The sequence below is a fragment of the Crinia signifera genome, chromosome 1, assembly GCF_055691185.1.
Source record: "Crinia signifera chromosome 1, ASM5569118v1, whole genome shotgun sequence".
NCBI classification, from domain to species: Eukaryota; Metazoa; Chordata; class Amphibia; order Anura; family Myobatrachidae; genus Crinia; species Crinia signifera.
Genome location: NC_139217.1, coordinates 334,902,224 through 334,919,145, shown reverse-complemented (window position 1 = coordinate 334,919,145; position 16,922 = coordinate 334,902,224). Strand labels below are relative to the sequence as shown.

At 42.9% G+C, this 16,922-nt stretch overlaps 2 protein-coding genes across 4 annotated transcripts in view; both read left to right on the top strand.

Moving 5' to 3' along the window:
* CCDC157 (coiled-coil domain containing 157) overlaps positions 1–2,300 on the top strand; it is a 35,982-nt gene extending 33,682 nt beyond the window's left edge. For 2 of the 3 annotated variants that reach the window (XM_083145317.1, XM_083145318.1), the window contains one exon: positions 1,024–2,300. In XM_083145317.1, the coding sequence (XP_083001443.1) occupies positions 1,024–1,225 (202 nt within the window). In that variant the 3' untranslated portion in view covers positions 1,226–2,300. The remainder of the gene's footprint in view (positions 1–1,023) is intronic. The other variant, XM_083145316.1, reaches the window with a different exon arrangement.
* Positions 2,301–12,559: 10,259 nt separating this feature from the next.
* The window catches only part of SEC14L2 (SEC14 like lipid binding 2), a 43,010-nt gene continuing 38,647 nt past the window's right edge, over positions 12,560–16,922 (top strand). Inside the window, exon 1 of the mRNA XM_083145312.1 lies at positions 12,560–12,752. Within this exon, the coding sequence (XP_083001438.1) occupies positions 12,699–12,752 (54 nt within the window). The 5' untranslated portion in view covers positions 12,560–12,698. The remainder of the gene's footprint in view (positions 12,753–16,922) is intronic.

Genomic DNA, 16,922 nt, shown 5'->3' with positions numbered 1-16,922 from the left:
CTTATTGTTCTATCATAAATTTTGTTACTTTATACTTGTCTTTATTAAAAGTTATGCACCCATTTTTCCGCAGTTTGCACATTGTTTGTCTTGTCTATCACAGTATTGGAAATTGTATTTATTTTGTTACATTACTGCTTCGTAATGCCTCTGCCCAATGTATGCAGTATTTGTCACATGGGCGCATGTTACAGGTCATAAAGAGCTACTACTAAAGGCTAATGGCTTGATTGAGAGATGTAGGCTAATGCATTCACAGCTGCAGTCACAGATCATTTCATAATCGGCCATCTTAAGCTGTATACACACAGTGCAATTTGGCCAGGTAATAGTGATGCATAGATCAACCAGCCATATAGACAGTGCAGGCAAGTCAGTTTTGACTAGCCCGCAGGTTCTCAAAGTCGGTCCTCAGGGGACACACAGTGCATGTTTTGCAGGTCTCCTCACAGAATCAAGTGAAATAATTAGCTCCTCCTATGGATCTTTTAAAATGTGTCAGTGAGTAATGAGTGCGCCTGTCGGGTGACCTGGAAAACGTGAACTGTATGGGGTCCTGAGGACCGAGTTTGAGAACCACTAGACTAGCCGCACATCTATGTGAATTTGGCCTATGGCCAAATACAAACATAGTCAAAATCGCCCAGTGCACTAAACCAAAATGGCTCAGTGCACTCAGCACCCCTTAAGCCTCTAGACACACAGAATGGCTGTGGGAACTATGACCTTGGCGCAATGTTTTCAACATTTGAGGTTGCAAATGTAGGCTTAGAAATGGTTGCAACATACCTGTATTTTTAAGCCCCTTCTGATAAACGTCCCCAAAGAGTCCCTGACGTCAATCAGTTTGTGCGTAAACCATCACTACGTGTGACAAAGGTAATTTGGTGCATGTACAGTTTAGTGAGATGCAAGCACAGTCAGTCAATAACAGCTCATCTGTGTAAATATTAGCATTGTATACAGATATAGCCATTTATATTTATATTTCTTATATTCTTTTTTTTTTTTTTTGCTATCTAGGCCCCCGACTCCAAAACTAAATTCAGGTCCACTCTCCAGGGACACAGTAAAACCCCAAGCGGCCGCAGACCCAGAAAGAAAAGCCTCACTCCAGACTCTAAAGCTCTTAAATTTTCCACCTGCAAATTCGCCCATAGCTGCCTACGCACGTGTCAAGCAAGTAAAGGGAAGGAACCGAACCCCCAGCTCGGATCGCAAGTAACTAGCATACAGTCACATGAAAGGGATAACATAATCAAAACAAAACTGAAATAGGTACCTCCATCCTGAGGCTGTTGCATGTGGATTGTTTGAATCACTCTCTCAATAAATTCAGTGACTGAGGACCAATCCTTGTTTTCTGTGTGTTTTGGCACAGGCAAGAAATGTCTGAGATTCTGCCTATGAGAACTCATATGAATGAAGTGATCGATGAAGTGATGATATTTGTCAAAATCTGTTATCAAGCTTTTATACTATTATTTAAAATTTAACTTAGACCGCCTTGGCTGTCTGCCAGAAGAATCTAAGAGTTTGTGAATCCTTTAGGTAGTTATGTCAGTAACTAGTCCTAGCCAGTTCTGTCATAAAGAATAGGATGGCAAGCACCTTTAGAAATGAGAGCCCAGTGTGTACCTGCTTTGTATTATTTCCCATAATGGTGCATGGCGTAAAATTCTCATGGGTTCTCTGTGAGCTAACTAAACTTTAGGTAATTAGGATTAAAAAAAGAAATAGTCCATTCTGCAGATGGATCCACGAGTGGGGGGGGGGGGGGGGGTCTCTTGAAGCAAATGTATCACACTTCCTGGGACCGCCCCATCCCTGCCATACTCTGTACACAAAACTTTTGTTAATAAGGCCCTAGGTCAAGATCTTATTTCTGAACAATTTGGGTCTCCATGTAGGTGCAGAGTTTATTAACAAGTGGGAAACTCTTAGAGCCATAAACATTACATAACTTATATATATCAGCATTGATTGAGAATAGGACCCTTTCTGCCCTGTCTCATGTCTGCATCTCCTTCCTCAACCTTGTTCGGTTTTTATGTTATCTGTATGATGTGTAACACTGTCTGTCCAGTTTTGTGGCTCCTTCCAAATAAATAATGATAATGGTGTTGTTGTTTTCAAGTCCAAGATTGTTAATAGGTGCTCATGAGCTGACAGTAATACACATTTAATGGAACTACTTTTTTGGGAAATCGCATTTCCTCCTACATAATAACACTGGAAAGTGATAGCTGGAATTAAGAGAATGCTAATATTTACATGTGTGAATATAAATGATCTACACTTACAATATTTATAATAAAATGATTCATGGTGTTGTACATACAAGATTTACAAATTTCAGCCCTTTCAAAAATTGTTGCTCAATGATATCTTTAAATAAATAGTTAATATTATAATATGAATATTATTGTACAAAGAAGGCAAACACTTAATGTAACCTTGTTATATATAAGAGAAAGTATTCTAGGCATTTGAATACTATTGGTATTGGGACAGGAGATGTAGGGAAAAACATAACATCATTTTAAGAGACTGTGCATAGTGTCACAGTTGAAGGTACTTATAAAAGGTCAAAGACATCTTTTACACAAAGTAATAATTTATGGGTCACACAACTATGGGTCGGACCAACATATCGTGGTGGAAAAAGCACCTGCGATGTGCCGCTGATGGGTCTGATCCTGACAGATTGAACCTGCAGCAGGTTCAATCTGTAGGCGCTGACCCGATGTGCACGGGGCCACGCATCAGGTCGGATGGGATGTCAAACACATCCAATTTGGGCCAATTTCTCGGCCCAATCCATAGAATCGGGCAAAATCGGCACAAATCGGATAATTGTATGGGCACCTTTACTGTATGTAATCCGGGAGTAAAAAATGGTTTACCAAATATAGGCATATAAGGAGAACACAACCAATTACACCTTAATTTGCTATTAATAAGTATCCGTTCTAGGTAAGTATCCTTAAATAGTAGATTATCTGGGGGTGCGGCTTGGCTGGCTACCTAGCTGGATGTGTGTGACCCTGTTTAAATCTTAATTTAGTCCCAATCTTTGTCTCCCTCTCACCACACTATTCCCTTAGTTGGTGCTGCGGATCCGGGGGATGGGTTTTCCTACCCTTGTGGGTTGCGGCTTACCCACCTCCGTGTAACAGGGACCTAGATTTGCCTCCTCCCCACTGTGTGCTCCAGATCATAGATGATCTTGCCAGTCCTCATACCGCCTGAAAGATGTGACTCCCCTCCTGCTTACAGTGCTGTCCTTGGGTGCCCACCTCCTGCTATACCAGTGTCCTCACGCTGGTATCCGAGTTGGAGAAAGGGTGAGTGGGTGACTGTGGTGGATCCGGGCGGTGGCCATCCTATGCGGCACGGTGAGGCTCCTGCTTGTTTCAGGACCCTGTTGGGACATTGCCTCCACCCCTACCATACTGGGGGTTCCCGCGGCAGAGCTGAGGAATTGCGGCCTGTGACACCACTTCAGACTTGGGCCCTGATATAGAAGTCAGCCTGGATTACAGCCAGAGACTGTCTGTGAGTAACTGGAGGCAGGCAACAGTGTCATATTGGGCTGTGACCCACAGCCTCCACTCCGATCTTTAATGAACGGATTGGGGCTGATCCAAATGTCTTGATTACCTTTCACCAGGCTCATAGAGATTTACGCCCCAATGGTCACCCCTCTGAACGTCCCAGAGACATCATATGTTGCCTACATTACTATACCATTAAAGAAAAGGTTCTTTAACATGCTCAGACAATTGATTTCAATGGAAATTTCATACAAATCTTTCATGTCAAACACTGCAACAAAGACAGCTGCTACGCCCCCTGACTGATGAACTCTTCAAGAAAGACATTAAAAATCGCTGGGGTTCCCCCTTAGTATCTAGGTGTAGCAGAAGGTACTGTACAACCTATACCGTCCAGTATCCTGAGGCTTCCCGCACAGGATGCTCACAGATCAGACACCATAGAGGTCTCACCGATCTGTGTGCGCTATAGAACTCATTCGATGGTCGCTGAGCATAGAATGATTTCTCCCCCGCACCCAAGGCTGTGAATGGATGATTATGCAAATCATCCATTCGCAGCCATGCGGGGAATCGCGGTGTGCAAGGGGGAGGCGGTAGTGCGGGCGGCGCTGAAAAATTTGCATCATTGTGTGTGGACCAAAATAAGGTCCTTAATACCCCCAATTCTGACTTGACCTGGATAAACAAGTAGTCAGTCTTAGATGAGGTTTTATTACTCTTGATAAAGTTTATTTTCATTTTCTTCTTACAAAAAGGATATAAAGAACAAATTCCTGAAGAACCAATTACAATTAGTAACTAGTCAAATCCAAGTAAAAAAACTTACAGAAAAAATTTAAATAAATCACCTTTGTTACACAATACAACAGTAACCATCAGATGTTTGAAAAAAACTGGCACATTTTAAAATAGGATGATGATCTTAAGGTGGCCATACACGTTCCGATGCGGGCTGTGCGATGTGTGCTTTGAGGTGCGTGCTCCCGCGGCACGTCATCGCACAGTACAAAAAGTGTGCTGCACATACTTTTTGTACTTGCTTTTCATTGCATTGCATTGCATTGCATGCACAAGGCATGCAATGCGATGTGATGGATGCTAGTTAAGCACAGAACGCCCGCCCGCATCGGGACGTGTATGGGCGGCATATACAACTGAAGGAGGCCAATTGCAATGACAGAACTAATGGTTTCCATTCATTACTAAATTGTAAGGCATGCAAAAATGAGAAGAGAACCTCAACTAAACCAATAAAAAAAACGGTACTTTCACGGCTCCCATCGCATGCCATTACATGCCATATGTAGTGGCATGCGATGGCATGCGATTTTTGCCGTTTTTAGGCAATTTTTTTTTAAATCGCATGCAATTTGATTGCATGCGATCGCATGCTTTTTTAAACAGAAATGCATCCAAATGCATTGAAATTAGTTTCAAACATGTTCAATGGCCCCTAAATGTCATTTTTCAGGCTGTACCACCCCCACTATCAACGCGAACCCGAAGCGTGGCGAGCGCAGTGAGCGGACGCGGACACCTGTGAAGCCCGCGAGGGGACGCGTATACCTGTGAAGGTATCCGTGTCCCCTCGCATGGCTCGCTGCGCTCGCCACGCTTCGGGCTCGGTGGCTCGCTGCGCTCGCCACACTTTGTATTCTCAACTCCACGCCGACGTGGATAGTGGGGGAATGAAAAGGTCGTAGGACGCGTACCGCCGCCCCTCGCGGGCTTGCTGCGCTCGCCACGCTTCGGGTTCGCGTTGATAGTGGGGGTGGTACAGCCTGAAAAATTACATTTGGGGGCCATTGAACATGTTTGATACTAATTTCAATGCATTTGGATGCATTTCTGTTAAAAATTGCATGCATTTTTTACTATACGATGGACATCGTGGGAGCCGTGATTGTCCACAAGGGATGCAGTTACCATCCCGGCGGTCGGGATCCCGGCGTTCAGAATCCCGACCGCCGAAATGCCGACACTTTCTCCCTCCTGGGGTGTCCACGACACCCCTGGAGGGAGAATAAATTAGTGTGCTGAGCGTAGCGAGGCACCGGGCCCGCTGCGTGGCGAGCGCAGCGAGCCTGCAAGGGGGGGGCGATCCACGTCCCCCCCTTGTCGGCATTTCGGCTGTCGGGATTCCGGCGTCGGGATTCTGAACGCCGGGATCCCGACCGCCGGGATTCAATACTGAATCCGTCCACAAGTACCAAAAAAAACATTTTCTTCATGAATAACAGGTAAAGAATATCAAATAGTCCGAAAGGGGGATTTTTTGATTTTTTTTTGCCCCTGTGGCAAACAATATGTAGGCCAGACAAAAAAAAAAGTAACATGTCCGACTCTCAGAACATATTTATAATATTAAAAGCGGCCTAATAACCCACACTTTATCTAATCATTTTGCGGAGGTCCACAGAAAAAAATCCAGCATGCCATGACTTCATTGGAATAAAGAAGGTGAACCCACATTGGAGAGACGGTGATTATGTAAAACAATAAAAACAGATTGAAATAAAATGGATCTTTGAGTCACAAATGCTAAATCTAAAAGGAATGAATAGAGAATTTGAATCGAATGCATTTTTACAAAAACCAAACTTGGGCTCTCCCAAATCGCATATGTTATTTACTGTATGTCACGGCTTGGGTCAATGCATGCGCACTAAGATCCATACACATGCGCAATAGTTAATCGCTCAGTCTGCGGATTCACCCATCAGCAATTAACTCTGAATCAGGCCCACAGTGTGAAGCTGCCAAGCAAGAGAAAACCGTGCAGCCTGTTAGCTAATTCTGTGCTATCCATTGCCTGGATGAACACTACTTGTATTGTATCAAATCTTTTTCACATCTGTGTAGCTGTGTCTGCTGATGCTGCACTTATATAACTGTAGTGCAGTCCTGACTCAACCTCTGCCCTTCACTGGGAGAGAGGGGGAGCTGTATATTGTGCAGTCAGCTCACACCATATGAGAAATCAATCCATACTGTCTTCATCAATAGAGATACATGGGGCCAGCAGGACATCTGCATAAAGCTGTCACCAAGATTGCATTTATATGTGCTGGCATCACAGTAGCTCAACTACAGTATTCAGCAGCATTTATCTACATAATTTCTTATTGCAATTCAACAACCAGGACACTTTTGCTTGTGCAGTCTATAAAATGTTATTTTTTTCTTCTTTTCCCTCTCATTTCGTTTTACTATAAATAATAATTATCAATGATAAAAAAAAAAAAAAAAAAAATTATATCGAGGGTCAGATGTACTGTATCAAGCTTCAAAGAGTGATAAAATGGAGAGTGATAAACAACCAATCAGCTCCTACCTGTCATTTTTCAAACCCAGCCTAAAACACGGCAGGTAGGAGCTGATCGGCTGGCTGTTTATCACTCTCCACTTTGTCTCTTTTTGAAGCTTGATACATCTAGCCCTAAATCCTTTGTGTACTGTATATGAACTTTTTTTTATTGTAGCGCAGACTTTGACTGCACAATTTTGTGCGCCACTTTGTCCTTTCGCTTATTGTCTGTTTTGATCTAATATGGACGGAACAATATTAAGAGGTCATTATAAACAAGCTGATTGTTTGGTCAGATGTACAATAGGTGGCTCTTTATTCCCTCTCAGCCAGTTATCTGCCAGTTGAAGCTCACTGCTCCCTGCCCATTATTGCTCGATCATACTGGACTCTGGCATAGAAAGTTCTGAGTTTGCACATATTGCACTGGGCTGATTTACTATCACTAAAACTTGAATTAGCTATTGGGGTCATCAGACATTTGATATGCTTTCAATAGCCATAAAACACAGCAATCTAGATTACAGTATCTTTAAATTCAGAAATAACCTTCTATCGTGTGTGTGAAAGTATCCTCATTAATAGTAACTTCAGGAAAAATAACAGTGATTAACAGGAATCATAACCAAAGCCAAAGGACAAATAATCAGGGAGAAATGTACTAAGTTGGGAGTTCTATTTCCCATGGGATGTTGCTATGGGCAACCAATCAGATGCTAGCTATGATCTTCTAGAAGGTGCGAAATAAGAATGAGATTATGATTGGTTGCCCATAGCAACATTCCATGTGAAATAGAAATCTCATTTTAGTACATTTCCCCCCTCAGTGTACACCAATGATCACCACATTGCCCACATCCAGGTGAGAGATAAAGGACCATACACACTAGAAGATTATCTTTCCAATCTGGCTGGTTGAAATTAAAATCTGGAAATTTCTGGGAACAAATTACAATCAACTGTTTGCTCCCAAATGCTGGAAAATGGACAGAAGCCTAAATTGATTTAACCAATTTGTCCTGTAGGACCAATTTTGTCTGTTTTCCATGTTTAGGGTCAAATGGTCACTTGCCATTTGCTTCCAAAAATTTCAGATTTTCATTCCAGTCAGCCAGATTGGAAAGATAATTTTCTAGTGTGTATGGGCCTTAAGACCTGCATACATCAGCCATCTGCAATCCATGATTTGAAGATTTTGCAATTCCTTCCATTATTGCACAATTTTCCCAATCTTACAATCTGCACCCATACACTACAGATATTTCCCAGTGGTTTGCAGATTTGTTTGGCTCTTCACATTTTAAAATGCCCATATAGCACCTAATTGTAATCTCTATAGCAGTGATTGTCAGCAGTGGAAGAATTGTATGATTGTCAAAACGGTCACACAAAATATTAATCGCTACCATACATTAGCAATTACAAGTCCGATCCTTCGCAGATTGACAGCGTTTCTCAATCTGGCGACTTGGATCGCTTTTTTATTGCAATCGTCTGTTGGGGAAGCCCATCAGCAATTGTTTATGGCAGTGGTTCCCAACCTGGGGTACTTGTACCCCTGGGGATACACTGCAGACTGGTTGGGGGTACTTGAAAATAATATTGGTAATGGCAGAAGAAAAGAAGAAGGATCCCGTTGCCGAGGAGACCACGTTGCATCACTCCTGTCTGCAGCGTTATCAGCGTGCTTTTGCCCAACCAGCTGCCCTCTGGCATCAGCGACCATTTGTTCCGTGCAGGCATGGGTGGAGGAAGCAGTGACATTAGTCCAACAGGCAGTAGCAGGAACCCAGGCGACAGAACACAGCCAGCAGCCAGACACATAGGGACCTGTTTCCTGAGCGCCCACTTTCTCCTTGATATAAGGACACGCATACCATTCCCTTAGACTTCACTTGTAAGTACTGTGGATATTTCATATTGAGAGGAGGGGGAACTCATAAATGAAAATCCTAATCAAGGGGTTCGGGAGAGAAAAAAGGTTGTGAACCCCTGATTTAGGGCAATCATCACAAAATTGGCAAATTGCCCCAATACAATACATGTATGACAAACTATAGACAATCAGTGTAGTGTAACAGAAAATCTGCTCAGTCAGGATTGAGCTTTCCACACTTCAATACAGAAGAATTTAGCAGTACTGGGCAAGCGGAGGCACAAACAGTTTTGACCAGTTTTTGGCATTGCGGGTGCATGCCCAGCATTCTGGGAGCTGATGACCATGCAGCAGCCCCTCTGTCTCCTGTGAATATATGCTGTCTGTTATACACACTGTCAATGCCTAATTTTTCCCAGCATATAATTTCCATAATTATAATTATAATCATGCCCACTAAATTAATATAGTCTGAGATAAATATTATTTTATCTCATAAGGAAGGAAAAGATCGAATATTAATTTACATATTTTTAGATTCACATAAATGTCATGTTTGGACTCTAAATGAGCGAAATTACACTAGCTGTCAGATGATAGTTATTAGAATTTCATATCATGTCACACTCACATGTTATAACAAATTATAAGTTAGTCACAGGAAAACCAGCTAAACCAGCCAGGAAATACAGTATCAGGGGGCGTGTCTATAGGCTAGTAAAACCAGATGAATTAATAGATTCTCCCCTCCCCCGAGAGTTCTTTTGAATAGCAAGAGAAAAGTACTCAGTTCAGTTGCTGTTCGATCAAGACACAGAAAGGATGGGTCTGGCCTCACCGGGAGTTTCCTTCCATTACATATGGATTTGGACATGACTTTGAGTAACGTATAAACTTGTAGGACCAAATATATTGTGTACTAGGACCCCGGTTATGGAATATGGATTATGCTAGAGAGTTTAAGAGTAGTTAACTTCCATTCTTAGTTTGTCTTCAGATATTAACATGTGCATAGGCCCAGCGTATGTTTACCTATGGTTTGGACAAAGAAAGCTTCTGTCTGTAGTTGAGGGTGACCAGTGTGAATGATGTTTAGCTAGCCTGTAGTTCATGGATTGTATTGTGGTTCACAATAGCTATATTTAGCAGCAGTCGGTAGATTATATAGATTGGTATGTGTAAGGATAAGCTGTAGTGATTATACTGATTTGAGCATGGTGGAATGCTATTACTATGTAAGCAGAATGTGTAGACATGTGCTGCAGGCTCCGGCCTGCAGTGAGTCTTTTGTGTAGGTAACATTTGGTGTTTGGACTAGCCACTGGGTGTCCATGTGTGGGTGTAAAACTGAAAGCTTTTAAATATTCTCTGTAAAGCGCCGCGGAATATGTGTGCTATATAAGAAACTGTTAATAAATAAATAAATTACAGTGTGTGGCATTAGGTGTAATGGGCATTACAGTGTCAATTTTTGCAGCATGCTTCCGGCGCGCACTTTCCCTGTTTCTGGTGTGTCTGGTGGGAATGAATAATTCTGAAGCCCATATACATAAATAAGTCACCTTCTATTTAGTTTGCATTGGTGCCCAGCAGGTGGTGATGGACACGCCCAGTAGGCGTGATGTACACGCCCCTCCAATGGTGCACCCCCTAATAAAATGGGCTGCGCACGCCTATGAATGCTATGTTTCTGTACTTCCCCTTAATTTGTAATTGCCGTCACCTGCTTTGAACAGATTAACTGATAAGAAAGGTGCTTCCACACAGGTGATGGCAATCCTAAATTAAGACAGAAGTCCAAGAATAGAGCATTCTGTCCCTCCTGGAGAGGGTCATGTTGGGAGGTATGCACAAGTGAGTTCTTGGAGGGCTGATATTTGCACTTCACATTTGCCCTTCTACAGCTGACCATTTCAACAGAGTAGTGGTGCTTACACACAGAGCAATATGATCGCTGGCAATATATTGCTAGCAATATATTGCTCAGCAATCATATTGCTCAGTCATAATACCTCCCAACATGAACCTCTCCAGGAGGGACAAAATGCTCTGCTCCTGCACTTCCCTCTTAAATTATAATTGCCATCACCTGTGTTGAAGCCCCTTTCTTAGCAATTTACCTGTCCAACAAAGGTGATGACAATCATACATTAAGGTCATCATACAATATGGTCGCTCAGTGACCATATTGCCAGCGATATATGCTGAAATCGCCCCCGTGTGTACAAAGCTTAAGAAATATCACCCAGTGAGACCATAAGGCAATGCAGAGCTATTGTAAAATCCCAGTGTATACAGTTGTGCTCATAAGTTTACATACCATTAAAAAAACTACTGGCCCTTATTGTCAAACACGGGTGTGGTAAAGGGTTCCGACAGTCGGGATCCCGACTGGCCGGACCCAGACAGCATGGTGAGCGCAACAAAGCCCCTTGCGGGCACGGTGGCTCGCTACACTCGCCACCTATTCTATTCTCCCTCTATGGGGGTTGTGGACCCCCACGAAGGAGAATAGCCGGTGGCCGTCAGGCTGCCGTGTGTCGGGTAAATGACTGACGGGATCCCGACTGTCGGGACCCCGTCCAGCACCCGTCAAACACAGTTGTTTGGCAATAAGGGCCAGATGTATCAAGCTTAAAAAAGTGATAAAATGGAGAGTAATAAACAATGAGCTAATCAGCTCCTACCTACCATTTTTCAAGCTGGATTTGAAAAATGTCAGGCAAGATTGGCTGGCTGTTTATCACTCTCCATTTTATCACTTTTGCAGCTTGACACATCTGGCCCTAAATGGCTTCACCCAATCACTAACCAAGAGTGAAAGGAAAGTTTGTGAGTTATCATTCATATTCTCTCAAATGGCCAGAAAAACACAAATTCTGCTAGGGTATGTAAACTTATGAGCACAACTGTACGTACACTTCTTCAGTTTATCTCCACTGATAGCTAAATGTATACTGCAGGCAGACTGACATCAGCCCCATGCACCTACAAATAAATCACAGGGCCAAGATTATTTACAAAATCTCTTTTCATACCAAGCCACGTCTTCCTAAAATTGGGTTAACTAAAACATCTAAAGTTGCATACACACTATGCAATCCCTGTGACCACAGGGACCTGGCGTGGTGCCAACATTCGCAAATGCATACATACTTGACAATGAGCAACTGTAAAGGTATATTTTTTTTTACCAATCTCGTTGAAAGACATTTCCCTTGAACCCATTGTCCTGGACAAAGATGTTAACGAAAGATATTGACGATAGACGACAGATGAAAGATCTAGCTACAGTTTATAGGCTCTTTTTTGAAAGAAATCAAAATTGAGCTGCATGCACAGTTGACGAACAACCTTGATGAACAACTGGCGGGTATGTGCATCATCGTTGTTCATCGCAAACGCACTGAAAGATATTTTGACCAATTTCATACAGAATGGCCGAGAAATTGACCAAAAAAGTTGGTCAAAAAAATTGTACAGTGTGTAAGGGGCTAGGGGTTGCGGCGGACATTTCTATATTGCATTCTAGAAAATAATAGAATCTGAGTAGATGATATGAGCAAAACCACCAATTGTCTGTCTTAAAAGCTTTTGTAAATCTAACCTATTGTCTCAATAAAAACAGCCCAGTCGTAACTATTTTTGTAAATCCCCTATCCATTGTATTTAGAGACATTTATCCCCTTCTAATGTCACAGGCATGCAGATAAGGATAATCTGTGCGCGGGAGAACCTGACACATGTTGTGACTGTCAGTCTTAAAATAAGAAACACTGTAGCTTTAAGAGAAACGAGGGGGGCGCGTCCCTGCCCCCGGAGGCGGAGACTCCGGCTTGTAATGTGGAAATACAGCAGGCAAGCCTGATGACTGAGTGTGACAGTCACCACAAGCCCTCTCCAGCGTAGCCGGGAGCTCACTCAGTGGCGGAAGAGACTGCAGCCTGGTGCCATAATGAGTGGCAGAGTTGGGGATCTCAGTCCCAAGCAGGAGGAGGCCTTAGCAAAGGTGAGATCATGCAGATGTCATATATGTAATAATATACCGGCACACACACACACATGCATCATCACACCGTGCTGTAGTAGGCACTGTGCTGTGTGATGCATTACTAGCCCGTCTTATCATTCATTGCACGGCACTGGCACATCCGCTGCACCCACCTCTTGTAACCCAGATCATTGCCGGTGTGATGAGCACCAATTCTTTCTGATGCCGTGCCCCGGCCGGCGCCCGGGTCTGGTACCCATTAGTGAATTAGCACTCACCATTTCCCCAGGATCCTCTCCCCCTGCACCGCACTACCTCTTCCTCATTAACCCCTTCCCCTCATGGTAATATTGTTTTTACATGTTCCCTAAAGCTGTGTACTGCGTTGTGAATATTTCAGTGTATGAAGTGCTGTAATCCCTATTGAGTTACACCTAGGGAATGCAGTAACTTAGTCACCATAACATCAGCAGATCATACTGTTATGGGATCCACCCTTTCACTTCTAAGCAGTGTTGCATTTTATTGCATTTATTAGGTTAGTTGTTAACTACAACCTTTAAATTCCCTCCATTGAAAACATGTTCCGCTAATTGGGGCAACTGTAAAGTGTGGGGCTCCTAGCTCTATTCGCAGTGTGGCAATAATACTGTGAGTATTTGTGTGATACATGATAAATAGGCAGCATTTCCCTACAGGGAAACAGTAAATGCACTGGCCCTCATCTTATTATAGGATGGTCTTTTCCAGATGCAGCTGCATCCTTCAGCTAGATTTGGTCCTTACTATTGTCCATGTTATAATGATCACATGTTCAGGTCACTGAGCCAAGAAGGCAAGGATAGGTTAATCATGTGAAGTATATATGGAATTTGCCAGTTCGTTGTAACCGTTTTATCAGCACTTCTGAAATTTGTTATGAATATACATGTGACTAGCAGATAGCAACCAGCATAGACATAGAAGTAATACCTTGTTATCTAAGAGTTAATGCAACTGATTTATCTAATCAAGTTCATAGAGCAAAACGGAGACCTTGACTTCTAAGGCCAGTGTGTTTATGACCTCAGTGCCATCACCTACCTGATACAGGGACAATAATCACGTGATTCTGATAGAAAGTGTAGACACTTGTCAGTAACTTAACTTGCACCAAATATGCTGTGCAACTGGTTCCCCTAGATTTAAGATCAAAACCAAATAACAAGACAAAGTGTTTGTAGTTATAGGACGATATATATTTATCTATGTCTTTAAATTTAAGTTTGAGTTGGAATAATCAGGTAACAAGCCCTAAAGAAGTTGGATCCAGACAAAAATCTAAGGAGAGCAATGGTAGCAATTTTGTTTCCTGTGGAGTTATCACATCCATATCTTAAAACGGGATGCAGTTAAAATACCGGCGGTCGGGATCCCGGCGTTCAGAATCCCGACCGCCGAAATGCTGACACATTCTCCCTCCTGGGGTGTCCACGACACCCCTGGAGGGAGAATAAATTTAGTGTGCCGAGCGTAGCGAGGCACCGGGCCCGCTGCGTGGCGAGCGCAGCAAGCCCGCAAGGGGGGGCGATCCACGTCCCCCCCTTGTCGGCATTTCGCCTGTCGGGATTCCGGCGTCGGGATTCTGACCGCCGGGATTCAATACTGAATCCCTTAAAACAGCAATCAGCACTTTATGCAGGGATAGCATAAAACCCCTCACATAAGTTACAGTAAGGAAAGTCACTCAGGAAAGAATGTTGAGGGAAAAGGACAAAAGTCTCAGATGAATGCAGAAAAGTACAGTACTCGTAGACACAGGGGTACACATACAGTTATACAGAGAGGCACAGTACAGCAAATATAGATTTGTAGAGGTGCACAGTTCATACAGATATGGGGCATGGGTGCAATTCAACATATATATCTATATATATATATATATGTATATAGATATATAGATATATATATATATATATATATATATATATCTATATCAATATACATACATACATACATACATACATACATACATACATAGAGGTATACTGTGTAGATGGCACAGTACAATCCATACATAAATACATACATATTGGTACACTGTAGACTCTACAGTGTACTGGTATGTATGTATGTATGTATGTATATGTGTATTTCTACAGTGTAGAGGGATACAATACATACATACATAGAGGTATACTATAGAGACAGGGGTGGATTAAGCCTTCGAGGGGCCCGAGTCAATTTAGACAGGGGGGCCCTACCACTTGTCATTACTGGCTGCAAACTGCATGGGAGAATATTACAGTCAAAACGCAGAGTAAAGGCAGTATAAACTTGGTCAATGGGTAACTGCAGGGTCGGGGATTGCGTGCGTAGAGGTGCCTTCCCGTATTGGTAACCAAGAGACAGGTATCCGGGGACCTTGGTCTGGCTCCCCAGAAATAAAGGCGGCACTCTCACGACTTAAAGGTTCAAAAAGTTTTTATGGTGCACATAAGAATTACATGGCAGTCGTCATCTTATATATATACACACACCACATGAAAAGCCTGTTTGTCCCTCTGTACATTACTCTGTAGGAGACCTCACAGGCTCAGCGCTGCCTCTGATTAAAAATCCTCCAATGACGAGGCCACTGCTGCTGCTGTCTTCCATGGGCATGAGAAGCATGTGATGAGCTCCATCAATCAGAGCTAAGCAAAAGCTTGTCAGCCTCTGACCTCTTGTGCAAAGACTCATGGGTCAACTCCCAGTAATGCACTGCACACTTGTGCAGTCAGTGTGCCTTGGTTACTGATGCTCAGCACCATTATTCATTGTTACATTGGAAGATAGGTGAAGCTGCAGTGCTACCAAACTCCATTGCGCAAAACCTTTAGCTAGAAAGAAAAATACATGCTGACCACAGGGGGCCCTAGATAGAGAGTGGCCCAGTGGTACTGTCCCCCTGAGCCTCCCCTTTAATCCGGCCCTGTGTAGAGGGTAAAATACATACATACATACATAAATACATACATATTGGTACACTGTAGACACATTGTACCGATATGTATGTATGTATGTATGTATGTATGTATGTATGTATTTATCTCTACAGTGTAGAGGGATACAATACATACATACATACGGTACACTGTATAAAGAAATAGGAGTGAGCAAAGCACATACAGATATTGATATATTTCGATGCACAGTACATAAATATAGATAGATATATAGATAGATGCACAATACAACACATGCAGACAAAGGGCGGTATTCAATGTGAATACCGGCGACGTGCAGCGAATCCTGTTTAGGATTCGCTGCACATTCGCCACTGGTCGCCGCCTTCCGGAGCCTCGCCGGCTCCGGTATTCAACGAGTCAGGGGCTCGCTGCCCCTGACCGGCGAATATGAGCTCCTGCGGCAAACGCCGCAGGGAGCCTGAGGACGGTGGCAGGCAGGGAGATGGAAGTCTCCCTGCCTGCCCCAGAACGTTTGTGGGGGGGAGGTGGGCTCCCCGGGAGCCAGGCAGCACAGGCTGCCCCCCGGGGGTGCCAGCAGGGGACCGGGTATATTCACTACACCCGATCATGAATATGTAATGATCGGGTGAAGTGAATATATGAATATCTAATGAGCGGCTCGGCTCCAGCCCCCTGCTGGCTGGTCTGTGTAAAAAAAAAATATATATATTTTTTTAAATTAAATATATATTCATGTGCTTACAGCAAATGAATAAAAATAGCATGCCCCTCCTCAGAATAAAATTCCAGATTTTTTTACACCAATTGTAAAAAACAAAACACTTTATTTTAAAAGTTCACCTTCCACTTCACCATAAAAAGATAGCGATTGCTACTCGGTGAATCATGGCGAAAAAAACCTTTAAATGTATTCGCCATCTGGTCATTGAATAGGGTGATTCACCGTTTTAGTCAGAAATTCGCCTTACAGCACAAAATCGCCATAAAAACCTGGCGAATCAGCCTCATTGAATACCGCCCATTGGGTCACAGCACAACTTAGCACATGCAGATATGCACAGAAAATATTGATATTTAGAGGTGCACTAACAGCACATGCATGCGTACATATATATTGTACCTCACAAACAGTAAAGGACAACCAGATCAAAATGCTCGGGACCAGGAGAATTTTGGATAACGGATTATTCCGTATTTCAGGATATTTTTTTTATTTCAGTGATGTATCTTAAGGTAT